Here is an 11,872-nt window from a genome sequence, read left to right on the forward strand (position 1 = left end):
CAGCAGCCCAAGGGCTCCCTCCCCCAGGGCCCAGCCCAGCTATACTCACAGCCCACAGGGAGAGTCGCAAGAGGGAGATGAACAGTGGGGTGCGGTCCCAGCCAGAGATACAGTGCACCAGCAGCCCGCTGTCGTCTGCTTGCCAGTGTGCAGGACACCCAGAAGGAAACCAGACAAGGCCAGTGAGGGGCAAAGCATTACTCCCAGACCCCTTTCCCTTGCACTCCCCATGGGTCTCCTCAGCCTTGCCCCAGAAGGGGTGTGTGGCAGGCAGACATCTTGCCTGTGGCCTTCCTCATTCTCTGGGGTCAGAAGTCCAGCCCCTATGACCCAGCCCTGCCCAGTACTGCACAGGGGAACGCTGCAAGCACCTTGGGAGAAGAGAAACCTTGAGATCTTTTAGTGTCTCTGGCCAGCATCCCCTCAGCATGGGCAGTCCCTACACTTGGGACTCAGAGAATGCTCCACTCTGACACTTCAGGACCCCTGTAAGGACAGTGCTATCAGCTTTGGGGGCAGGCATATGACCTCCCAGACTGTGAGGTCACAGGCAGGTGCTCGCTATCAATGGACCCGTGTGACCTCTGGCTTTTACAGGAGCTCCACAGGAATGGCTGCCACCAGAAGGCTGACGGCTCTCGGGATGCTCTCGGCCTTGTTGGTTAGGAAGGCCCACACAGGTCCTAACTGATGCTGAGGAGTTGGCGGTTTTAGCTCTGAGTGGGCTCCAGGGCACAGGTCAAGAGACCTCACGGGTTTGTGTGTTACCCCCTCCCCCGCCACCCTAGCTGGGACTGACTCTCAGGGAGGGGCTCATCCTGACTAGAACTGAAGGCTGGAGGCACAGCTTAAAGACCAGTGGGACCAGTATAGCACCTGTGCATGACATGATCACTATTGCTCTCTTGCTGACAGAAACTTCACAGAAGGCAGATCCCCCAGCCTGCAGGATTCCAGCAAGTTTGCAGCCCTTTCCCACAGGGCAAGCCACTGCTATATGATTCTAGCACAACACACAGGGGGAGGTCAAGAGGTGGGGACAGCCGGAGCCAGCGCAGTGTGAGAGCCAGGAAGACGCAGACTCACCATCCCTGCTAACTATGGACAGCAGCAGCCTCAGGTAGTTTTGTGTCTGTTGCACCAAGTCCCAGCTCTGTTGGGGAAGACAGACAGGAGGCCTAGGAATAGGTATTAACTCAGATCTGATATCAAAATGCTATGCACTGATCTGCGGCTGCAAGGAGAGATCCCGGGTCAGGGACCGGATTCTGAGTCTCATCCTGATTCAGACATTTATCTCCCAGCCCCCAGAGCTCACTAAAGCTCACCTGAGGCCTTCAATGATTCAGCCAGAAGGGAGCAGTGCAGACGGCCCACAGTCTTGCCCCCCCAGCATGCACTGAGCCGTGGCCCAGGTAAGCAGAGAGCCCAAAGCCTGTGGCTAGTGTGTCCAAAGGGGAACAGTCATTCCTCCATCTACCCCATCACGAAACTGGGCAGCAGCAGCAGCCCTCTCTGTACCACTACCCATAGCCCTTTGATGAATAACAAATACAGCCTGTTATACAGACAAAATCTTTTGGAATAGGAAGCCCACGTGGTGGGAGATGAAACATGAGCCAAAGCTACACAGGGATCAGAGCTCCTTCCAACGCAGTCGATCAGAGAAGCCTGGAATCCACGGCTAGGCCTGACCCAGTTCTCTTTGCCAACTTCCCTGCCTGGGGACAGCCCCTTCGGTGTTCTGGGGCTGGGGCACTTCCTGGGAGGAGGGGAACACGGCACCTGTAATTGCAGTGGTTTTCCCAGGAACCAAGAACAGGCTTATTTCCCTGACCCACCCCTGGCCCCTGGAGAGTTCTGACCCACTTTCCGTCGCCCCAGAGACACCACGGCAGCGCTGCGCTGATGAAGTCATTAGCGGCAGCAGCATCAGGGTCTCTCAGCTCATCTGGCTCAACGTGTCCCACCTGCCACGACCAACACCTTTCCTCAAAGTTGGGATTCTCCTAGGAGGGAGGCAGGAGCCACACAACACAAAGCTCAGCGAGCACCGGGCAGGGGGGTGGACAGGAGACACCCGCAGCCTGGTGTGCCACATGTCAACAACTACAGTGGCTCCCTAAAGCAGACGCTGAGTAGCTGTGAAGACAACAGATCCCATTGCTGGGGCTGAGCCATGCAGGGGGATGGAATGAGCTGGCCGAGGCCCACTGTCACATGGCTGAGCCGAGGGATGGGCCTCCCAATCCTGCTACACCAGAGTTGCCTGCAAATCCCAGGTAGGAGCCACACATCTGAGGGGACAGTGACTAGGAGAGGCACCTGGCCTATGTGCCAGGGTGACCCTGGTTTACGCTTGAACAAAGGGAACACTTTTCCTCTTGGCTGTAAAGTCCTTCTCCCCCACAGCACGACTACCTGCACTGTGGAGCAATCTGCAGCAACCAGTTACAGCCTGCTACTAAGGCAAGCTCATGAGGCCGTTCTGGCATCTCGATGTCTCAAAGGTCCAGCACATGGGGATCAGGAGGCTCTGGCAGAACCTTCTTCAGTGCCAGAGGGAAACAAAGCAGCCCCCGCAGTGGCCTGTGGGAGCAGACCTACACAAAACTCAACCCGACTAAATGCAGTAAGATGCACAGGTGGACTGCGTGCCTCGGCAGCCATCACAGCACACTGCTGCCAAGGGCTTGGCCTCAGAGGGTCACCAGACATTGAGGACAGGACTGGGGCATGCTGCTGTGAGACTAAGAGGAGGTCTCTAGGAAACTGCACCATCATGGGACTCCACAGAGCTGAGGGGCCCTTAGGGAGGGTTTCTCTAAGGTGTTGACATGGGAGTCAAAGGGGAGGACTAGGAGATGCAAGTGTGAACCTGGAGATGCTTACTGAGGAGCTGAAGGACAGTGGGGTTGAGGGGGAAGGGAACAGGAAGAGCTGGTGGGCTCCACTTGTTCTGAGGTTCTTATCCCCCACTGCAGGAGTGCCTGGAGCCGGCCCCATGCTCAGGCAAGAGACACTGGGAATGACAGGGCCTGGACCAGGCGATTCACAAGAGGTGGAGGCCAGAAGGACCTGCCCAGGCAATGCTGGGAGCAAATGGGAGAGGTGTTCCAGAACCCAGCACTAAGCAGCAGGATGTGGCTGGCTGTGGAGGCCTCACAGGGGAGGCTGCAACACAGTCCTCTCACTGGCCACCAGCAGTGTCTACTCCCAGGGGGCTACCTGATTGTCATTATAACCTGTTTAGCGACCACGTTCCCAATGACCAAATGTGGGTCTGGCAAGCCTACAATGAGGGTGCTGAGGCCATTATTTAAGGCCTTTAAGCCTTGGGGTTCCAGCCCCAGCAGGCAGAGTTGCCCCAATGCAAAGGATCCTTTGCTAAAGGGGTACCTATCCTAGGCAAGCCAAGGCACAACCCCACTACAGTCACATCTTATTCAGCAGTAATTTATCTGCTCCTGCCTGTGCCTGCGTGAGGAGCAAACAGGGCCAGCTGGGACTAGAGCAGAGCATGCGAGAGACTCTATCTGAGATCTTGGTACAAACCCTGTGAAGGAGCAAGATTGAGGCCAGCAGCTTAGATGTTACCAGTTTAGACCCATCATCACAGAGTGCATGGCACCCATTCTTGGCTCTGAATCCTGATTCCAATTTCCTACTAAGGTAAACCCTGGGAGGCAGCAGTGACAGCTGAGAATCGGGTTCCTGCCACCCATGCTGCACACCTGGACTGCTGCTGATGGCATGAGGAACAAGCCAGCAGAACACATCACAAATGGTGCATTACAAAGGAGTCCTGGTGCATGGACAGCCAACAGGAAGAAGGGTGCTTGCTGGTGATCACTGGGTCTAGGCCCCAGGCTGCCCTGGAATCAGCAAGGCACAAACTGTGGGTCCTCTTTCTCCTGGGGCTCAGAGTAATAACCTCTCAACCAGTGCCCACAGCTTGGTGGAAAACTCCAAAAAAAAACGCGCCCGGGGGTTAATGGGAATAGAGATGCAGGCATCCAACCTGCCAGAGAGAGGAAGAGGAGGTAGATGAGGGAAATCTTCCTAGTACAGAGCCAAATCCTGAAGGGCAGCTTGTCAGCCAGACAAGAGAGCTGCGAGCAGACTGGGAGCAGGCAGCAGATAAAGGGAAAGGGGGCAGGAATTATAAGGTTACTTGCCACATTGTTTTTTGATTTTTCGTTTTTCCTTTAAATACATGTACACACACACACATACCTTAATCTATCTGAAAGGAAGACAAAGGGGTTGGGAAGTATCTTCTCTTTGCTGATACGCTCTCTAGAGATGTATCATAGAGGATGCTGGATTGGAAGCACAGTTGCCAGGACACAGACAGCCATTTCACATAAGACACAGACACTCCAAGTAGCAGCTTAACTTGCTTTGCCATAATGCTCACTGCCACTCATGCCATCTAAAGCAGGTGGCAGTGAGGCTGGTAGCAGCCGTGGGCCTGTTCGAGCTACAGAGGGTGGGACACAGCATCCGCGGGTGACAGGACAAGTCAATGGAAACCATCAGACAGCTGCCATCAACAAACGAGGCCAGGCAGCTCTGCATTCCTCTTCCAGAACACACAGAAAATGGAAAAACATCATTGGAGCCTGGATCCAGAGCACAGACCTGATGAGCTCCTCTGGAGACAGAACCCCTGGAAGTGGCAAGTCTTTGAAGGAGTCACATTCAGAGAGCTCTGACTGGGAGCCAAGCACAAGCTAGAGCCAGGCGGCATGGTGGGCAACTCTTCCTCTCCTGAACTGTCAAAGGTCTATGGGTACAACTTGTGCCTAAGGACCCTGTGGTGCAGGAGCCAAGAGGCCCCTGTGTCTCCCCCTCACCTGATACTTGCTCCAGTCAATGTTCAGAGAGTGGGTCAGGAAGTTGGGGATGCTCAACGGGGCATCAACGTAGTCCTGGGGAAACAAAGACATCCGTGAGACAGCTGGAGAGAGTTTCATGCCTATGGGACAGGTAAGTTGCAGAAAGGCTGCTTCACCACAGGGCTCCTACCTGCTTCCAGTTAAATATCAGCCCTTCTGCCATGTAATCCCGATCCTTGTACTCCTTGAAGAACTCACAGCCTGGAAAAGAAGCACAGTTAGGCACACAGCCCCAGCCAGTCTCCCGAAGCAGCTCTGGCCAAGGCAGTTCTGAGTGCTGGAGGAGGGGAGGGCCTCATGCTCACACACTTCTCCTTGCTGGAGGTTCCCAGGGTCCAAGGCTGACAAGGTTGAGGGCTGGGAGGCTCAAGGACCAAGGACGAAGTTGAGGGTGCACCCCTGGTTTGTAGCTTATGGCCTGTCCACATGGCACCACCTTAATCTATTTGCCCCTCCTGTGTGTGTGCACAGATCACTGGCCACTTGCCCTCACTGTAGCTCCCTGTCTCACCAGGCCCTGCAGCACTGCACATGTGGCAAACAGCTTCATGTTGCTAGACGTCAGCCCCAGGTGCTCTGAGCACCTGAAACATCTTTCAAGTTCCCACCTAACAAGGTTTTGAGCTACCTGAAAGAGGTAAACAACACTGCTATTTTTTCTTTTTTAAAAATATTTATTCCCTTTACTTGAAAGTTAGAGGGAGAGAGGTTGTATTTGTGGGTTCACTCTCCAGATGGGGAAGAACTCAGGAGAAAGGAGAGGAGCCATGGAGAGCACAGAGCTTTGGCAACCTTCCCAGCTTCAATCTCAGCTTTTCATTCACTCCTGGCTGCAAATAAGCTATGTAACTACCCTAACACTTGATTTCCTATTTGCGAAATGGCTGTTGAAGAGTAAAGCAACATGTGGAGAACCCTGGCACAGCCATGGGGCAAGTGCACTGGCACCGTCCTGCCCATCCACCATCAGGCCACAGCTTGTCTCTGCTGAAGTCGACTGCAGCACAGGGATGACAGGGGACAGGACTAGTCAGAGAGCAGCGGCCTGTCATTTTCAGGCTCAGTCCCTCAGCAGCCAGAGCCTGCAGACCTCAGGGGCCACGTGACTCTCCACATGGAAGACGGGTGAGGTACCAAGAGCAACACACTCTCATCCTAATTCTGTGGAGGCACCCAGAGACCTCAGAGGAGCAAGCTCCCGTCAGAAGCCACCCACAGAACACAGGAATGCTCCAAAGGCCTGGTGAGGGTGGCCTACAGATACTCCACGCATTCCAGATCCTGCTTGCTGTCCACATGCACACTGCGACACTGTATCCCTGTGAAGCAAGGAAACAGCCTCTCCCGGGGCAAAAGGAGGATGAGAAACAGCAGACACAGGTCTAGAAGAGATACCAATTACCTCTCAGGGCCCTGGTGAAGTACTCGCTATTCCCAAATGTCAGCTGCGCCAGTCAGTACCGTCGGCTGCAGGCTGAGCTTGGCCCAGCCTCTGACGTAGCATGGTGAGAAGCGGATGCAGCTAAAATAGATTTGTGCCCAGGGCGCTGCCCAACGTTCATTACCTGAACAAGCTTCTGAACTCCCAGCAGGTGGGAAGACAGGGAGTGAGTAGCTGTCAAGTACCCACTCCAGGAGGAAACCAATTAGACGTGTGTGGTGGCGTTTTGGCCCCATCTGGCTTGGTGCCCTTAGAGATCAAGGCCAGGCCTAAACTGCAGAGGAACGCCAGCACCCTCTCAGGGCACACCACGCCTGAGCCTCAAGGTCACTGTGAGGTCCAACTAAAAGCCTTCAATGGCATCCAAGGGCCTTTCACAGTTTGGCATGGGCAGTGAAATTCTTTCCTATCCTTATAAAAATAATACACGGATTTTTAGAAACTAAAAAACTTAATCCAATACAAAGTGCTTCTCCTATGACCCCAGCCCTGGCGTTCTGGACTTCTAGCTCCTTTGCCCTTGGCTCTAATACACACACAATCTGCAGAAGTGCCACACAAAGTTACAGAAGAACGGAGAAATGTCAGGCACCTTCCTCTACCCCTTTCCACTGACTGCACTGGGCCTGCGCCTAGGCCTTCCTGGTGGCTGTGCACACCACCACGCACTGAATCGCTGTTCTGCTGATTGAAGGAAGACCTTTCCTGTGCTGCAATCACAGACAGATCCCAAGACAAACATTCTCCACCACAGATCAGCTGCATTACAACCTGATAAACTTGTCACTGCCATGGGGCTGTCACTAACCTGTCCTGGCTACAGCTCTGTGGCAGTGTACCAAAGCTTCTAGCATACCTGGAGCTGAAATATACACCAAAGAGGCACCACCAGGCTCTATTCCCAAATGTCAGTTGCCCAGGGCACTGCCATCGGGCTGTCACTAGCCTGTCCTGGCTACTGGCTCTGCTGCTCTGAGACTGAAGAAATGGGGTGCAAAACAGACACTTCAGGGATATGGGGAAGGCCCTGCTACCTTTGACAAAGTCTCATGATGATGTCTAGCTTGGGGACTTCTCTTGCTCAACAGGCAGCTGTGCCAGAATGCTTAACCGCCTTAAATGAGAACCATGAGTACACATCAGAAAGTTCATCAAAGGGGCCAGTGTTGTGGTACAATAGGTAAGGCCAGAGTCTGTAGCACTGGCATTCTATAGGGGCACTGGTCCAAGTTCCAGCTGCCTCACTGTAGTTCCCTGTTACCATGCCTGGGAAAGTAGTGAAAGATGGCCCAAGTACTTGGGCCCCTGCACCACGCAGAAGGTCCAGACAGAGCGCCTGGCTCCTGGCTCTGGCCTGGTTCAGCCCCGGTTATCATGGTCATGTGAGGAGTGTATTACTAGTGGATGCAAGATCTCTCTGTCTCACCCTCTCTGCAACTCAACCTTTCAAATAAATAAATGAATCTTCAAATTAAAAGAAATGCATGAAGTGGGGCTGGTGTGTGGCACAGCAGACTGGACGGCCACTTGTGACGCCAGCACACCACTTGCAAGCAGTGGTTCATGTCCTGGCTGTTCCACTTGTGCTCCCTGCCAGAGTGCCCAGGAAGGCAGAGGAAGATGGCTCAAGTGCTTGGGACCCTGACCCCCTCATAAAGGATGCAGAGGAAGCTCCTAGCTTTGGCCTGGCCCAGCTCTGGCTAACGTGGCCATTTAGGTAGTGAACCAAACTATGAAAGATCTCTTTTTCTGTCTTAGATGAATATTAAAAGTTCATAAGAAACAAAATTAAAATTTAATTTTTCTGCCACAACAAAACAAAGTAATTGAGAGTTGTCTCATCAAGTGCATGTTACACAAGCTTTCTGAAGACTCCACCAAGGCAGGACCTCCAAGTTTTTTTGGTACCAAGCTATATTTAACTTTTAATTTCATTTTCCATTCATAGTTTCAGCATGCAGCCCGGACTACAGAGTGCACACACATCCATGTGCCAGTGAGAAACAGCTTGTGGGTGCTTCAGTGGCACTTGGGTGGGAAGCTCTACAACATGGTGAGGTCCCTCACAATTATGGGTGCTAACAGCCTTGTCTGGAGTGATCTCCCTAAGAATTTAATAAGACATGCACAAAGTGCCTCATGTCCCCATAGGCCCAGCTGCTAACAGAGCACCGATAACATCACTTTACATTTCCACAGGATTTCCTATGCCAGAGCCTTTGACACACATGATCTAACCTACACAGCAAAACCCACAGCTAATGCTGCCACACAAGACAACAGGAAGCTGGGAAAGACAAGTGACAAGGAGCACTCATCTCCTGGGTTATGAATGGAAAGCCCGTTCTTGGACACTGTCTAACCCTAAGCAAGAGTGACTGTGTCTACAAGTCAAATGTCCTGTGCCGGCTGACACAAGCTTCTCCCAGGAAGTTCCTAGGGCACCGCACCAAGGAAGTCTGTCACACTAGATGAGGATACAGTGCCCTACCTGGATAGGGGATGGACAGGAGGGTGAAGTCGGCATAGCGCTGGGCCTTGTCCACCTTCTCAGAGGAGGTCACACTGCAAGCAAGAGGAGGACACAGTGTGTTATATCACCTCCCTACACACACCAGCCAGGCCACTCCTTAACTAGAACCTTCAGCTAAAAGCTATTCTTCAGTTACAAATGAGTCCCTTCAGTGTGGCTTGCTTTGAATAGATGAGAACTTAACTTCTGCACTCGCTGTTCTAATATCTCCAGGGAGAGCAATCACTCTCCTGATGGTACAAATCTCAAAGCAATCTGAAGTCGCAGAAACACCTTCCGCCTGAGCCCCACATTCATACCAAATGCTACTACTCTGACCCAGGAGGGTGGAGGGAGACAAGACTGAACATCAGAGTTCAAAAAGGGACCCTCTCAGGAAACACTATGCTCTACTGCCCTCTGCACAGCCACTGTGCCACCTAATAACTGACGGCACCTGAAAGGGACACTGGGAACTGTTGTAGCAGGTGAGGCGAGGCGAGGCCACAGGAATACCCAGACATCTTCAGGGGATGAGCTCTGGCTGCAGTGTCACTATGCTCGATTCTTCTCTACTCATTTGCTCTATTTTAGACAAAGAGACAAAGTCAGAGCTGCCACCTGCTGGGACTGGGCCACAGTGAAGCTGGGGACCAGGAACTCAGCCCGTGGTTTCCACTTGGGAGTCAGAAACCCATGCTTTCCAGTCACCACTTACTGTCTAAAACAGTGCACACTAGCATGGAGTTGGAATGGTAACTGAAACCAGGCTTGGGATGGAGTATTCCCAGAAGCACTTACTTTCTTATCCTTTTTTTTTTTTTAAAGATTTACTGATTTTCATTGGAAAATCAGATATGCAGAGAGGAGAGACAGAAAGATCTTCTGTCTGATGATTCACTCCCCAAGTGGCCACAATGGCTGGAGCTCAGCCAATCCAAAGCCCAGACCCTCTCTCAGGTCTCCCATGCAGGTGCAAGGTCCTAAGGCTTTGGGCCATCCTTGACTGCTTTCCCAGGTCGCAAGTAGGAAGCTGGATGGGAAGTGGGACCGCCAGGATACAAACTGGCAACCATGTGCAAGGTCTAGGACTTAAGCCACTAGGCTACTGCACCAGGCCTGTGGTACTTTTTAAAGATTTACTATTATATTTGTTTGAAAGACCTAATTAAAGAGGGAGTGAGAGATCTACCACCACTGGTTCACTCCCCCAAAGGGCTGCAATGGCTAAGCAAGGGCCAGACGAAAGCTAGGAGCTTCTCATGAGTCTCCCATGTGAGTTCATGGACCTTTCCTCTGCTACGCTCTCAGACGCCATTAGCAGGGAGCTGGGTGGGCTGCAGAACCAGTGTCCATGTGTGGTTTGACTTTTCCTGCTGCTCCATAACACTGGCCCTTCAAATGGTAACTTCATTGCTAGGTGAAGCACTCATCCCTGTCTGATTTTCTAAGAAAATTTTTTAGGATGTTAAAATACTGGAAATAACTATGATCTCATTCCACTAAGCAAAGGCTACCTTTTTAAGGAAGATTTCACATTATGAGACTATTTCATATAATCATTTTCACCAACAGCATTCAATAAAGCAAAACCTGAGAATGCACTGACTGTTCACCCTCCAAAGCCTCAAGAGGTCAAAGGACTTGGAGTTGGGGAAAAGGGTGTCTGACAGGACAGGGTAGCAGGGTTCTGGTCACTCGCCAATGTGCCTGTCACCACCTGACCTCATGTTTTTCCCTTTCAGCTTCTTGGAAATAAAAAGGGGTACTGCACAGGCCCTATGTGCGTGATGGCTCAATGGCTAAATCCTTGCCTTGCATGCGCTTGGATCCCATATAGCCGCCAGATCGTATCCCAACTGCTCTACTTCCCATCCAGCTCCCTGCCTGCAGCCTGGAAAAAACAGTTCAATACAAAGCCTTGGACCTTGCACCCGCCTAGGAGATCTGGAAGAAGCTCCTGGTTCCTGGCTTCAGATAGACTCAGCTTCATTGTTTTGGCCACTTGAAGAGTGAACCAGCGGATAGAAGATCTTTCTCTCTATAAATATGTCTTTCCAATAAAAGCAAATAAATATTTGGGAAAAATAGATAAGTTATTGGGTCCGGCGGCATGGCCTAGCGGCTAAAGTCCTCACCTTGAAAGCCCCGGGATCCCATATGGGCGCCGGTTCTAATCCCAGCAGCTCCACTTCCCATCCAGCTCCCTGCTTGTGGCCTGGGAAAGCAGTTGAGGACGGCCCAATGCATTGGGACCCTGCACCCGCGTGGGAGACCCGGAAGAGGTTCCTGGCTCCTGGCTTCGGATTGGCGCGCACCGGCCCGTTGCGGCTCACTTGGGGAGTGAAAACATCGGATGGAAGATCTTCCTCTCTGTCTCTCCTCCTCTCTGTATATCCGGCTTTCCAATAATAATAATAAAATCTTTAAAAAAAAAAATAGATAAGTTATTTTAAAAATGGGGAGTTACTGTGTGAAGACACAGCAAGATGACACACACAGCATGAGGTGCAGGGCCAGCAGTGGCACCGTGTACCCTCAGCAGTCCTGCAGGCCTGAACACCCCATCTACCCTCCTTGTAATGGTTCCCTGTACTTACTTCATGCCAAACTTCACCTTCTTGTTCTCCACCATCAGGTCACAGATGTATTTGACCGACAGGTAGCGAAGCAGCCTGATGTCATAGCCTCTGACCTTATCAAACAGATGCATGTCGCCACTTCTGAAATTAAGAGTGTGGGGGCGTGGAACAGTCACATAGCACGTTCACTGTGGGGACCGGTGCTGGAGAGCTCAGGATGAATGTCCCTGCCAGGAACCCGTACCCCTCCTACAAAATCTAAGACAGTGGAGAGGGTGGTAAGGCTGGCTGTTCCTAAGGAGGACCCAGGGAAGGTGACTTTCTAAGAGATTATCCCACTCTCTGGGACACATCTCAAAGAGCAGCAATCTGCAGCCAGAAACAGGGAAAGGCTCTCAGACCCTGCTTGACATTAAGAAGCCAGATAATCTCCAAG

General features: G+C 52.0%; 1 protein-coding gene across 4 annotated transcripts in view; it reads right to left on the bottom strand.

Annotated features, from left to right (window-relative positions):
* The window catches only part of MTMR14 (myotubularin related protein 14), a 38,528-nt gene that overhangs the window by 11,482 nt on the left and 15,174 nt on the right, over positions 1–11,872 (bottom strand). For all 4 annotated transcript variants that reach the window (XM_004581286.3, XM_004581285.3, XM_058678968.1 and 1 more), the window contains exons 6-11: positions 11,455–11,577; positions 8,834–8,907; positions 5,032–5,102; positions 4,860–4,934; positions 1,087–1,153; positions 50–135 (exon numbers count right to left, since the gene is read on the bottom strand). In XM_004581286.3, coding sequence (XP_004581343.2) covers positions 50–135; positions 1,087–1,153; positions 4,860–4,934; positions 5,032–5,102; positions 8,834–8,907; positions 11,455–11,577 — 496 coding nt within the window. The remainder of the gene's footprint in view (positions 1–49; positions 136–1,086; positions 1,154–4,859; positions 4,935–5,031; positions 5,103–8,833; positions 8,908–11,454; positions 11,578–11,872) is intronic.

This window comes from Ochotona princeps, chromosome 21 (genome assembly GCF_030435755.1).
Source record: "Ochotona princeps isolate mOchPri1 chromosome 21, mOchPri1.hap1, whole genome shotgun sequence".
Taxonomy (NCBI): Eukaryota; Metazoa; Chordata; class Mammalia; order Lagomorpha; family Ochotonidae; genus Ochotona; species Ochotona princeps.